General features: G+C 66.6%; 1 protein-coding gene across 1 annotated transcript in view; it reads right to left on the bottom strand.

Annotated features, from left to right (window-relative positions):
* The window catches only part of LOC103259017 (ceramide synthase 6-like), a 220826-nt gene extending 220515 nt beyond the window's left edge, over positions 1-311 (bottom strand). The window contains exon 1 of the mRNA XM_021711662.1: positions 34-311. Within this exon, the coding sequence (XP_021567337.1) occupies positions 34-203 (170 nt within the window). The 5' untranslated portion in view covers positions 204-311. The remainder of the gene's footprint in view (positions 1-33) is intronic.
* Between the last annotated feature and the right edge of the window lie 624 nt (positions 312-935).

Raw genomic sequence — 935 nt, 5'->3', positions numbered from 1 at the left:
GGGGAGGGGAGGAGGTGCTCCAGCCCCGCTTACCTCTCGAAGAGGAGCCGCACCATGAAGATGCAGAAGGCCAGCGGGAAGGCGAGGTAGAGGTCCTCAGCCTGTGGGAAGGTGGCTTCCTCCGTGTTCTTCAGGTCCGCCCAGGTGACATTGTGCGGGAGCCAAAACCTCTCGTTCCAGAACCAGGCTAAGATCCCTGCCATCTTGCTTTGTCCACTCCTGTCCTGTGGCTCCCGCTGCCCCCCGAGCTCTCTGCCGCGCCATGCAGGGCGCCCGGGGATACGCCCGGCTGGCCGCCAGCCTGTGCCGCCGCCTCCTTCGTGCTCGCTGCTCTGGAAGGCTCATGCCGAACCTGGGTTCTCTCCTCCCTCTGACAGCGCTGGGGAAAGGGGCCGCCCCGCCCGTCACATGGCAGCCCGGGCCGCTCGCCCTGATTGGCTGGTCCTCGCGTCAAGCAGCGAGGCACACGCGGCCAACTCGCCCACGCCCGGAGGGCGACTGCGCCCAGGGCGCAGGGACACCGCTCCGGGGCGTGCCGCCCGCCCTGCGCTGGCTCACCGCGCTCTCGCTTTGCGCTTAGGGCAGTCACCCGAAGCCGGCCCCCCAAATCCGCCCTAGCCCCCGGCTGGTTCGCACATGCTCAGAACGCTGGCTTCTGCTCCGATGGAGTTTCAGGGCTCTCGGTCCCCTTCCCGTGTGCCCGGAGGCGGTGGGGAGGCAGGCAGGGGCCAAGGCAGAGCTTCAAAACCAACCCTGCCCCGAGAGGGGGCGGCAAAAGGAGAAGTCGGGGGCATAAAGAGAGAAGGAGGAAGAAGTAGGAGGGACAGGATCATCCACTCCAGCCCTTGGGTAGGCAGGGTGAAAATCAGGAACTGGGGCAGGATGGTTTGGCAAGAGGCCTCTGCCTCTGCCTCATGCCTGGCTTTCCCCCATCT

This window comes from Carlito syrichta, unplaced genomic scaffold (assembly GCF_000164805.1).
Source record: "Carlito syrichta isolate Samal-C Ts95f unplaced genomic scaffold, Tarsius_syrichta-2.0.1 Scaffold302443, whole genome shotgun sequence".
Classification (NCBI taxonomy): domain Eukaryota; kingdom Metazoa; phylum Chordata; class Mammalia; order Primates; family Tarsiidae; genus Carlito; species Carlito syrichta.
The sequence above is the reverse complement of the archived record's forward strand: the minus strand, read 5'-3'. Positions and strand labels throughout refer to the sequence as shown.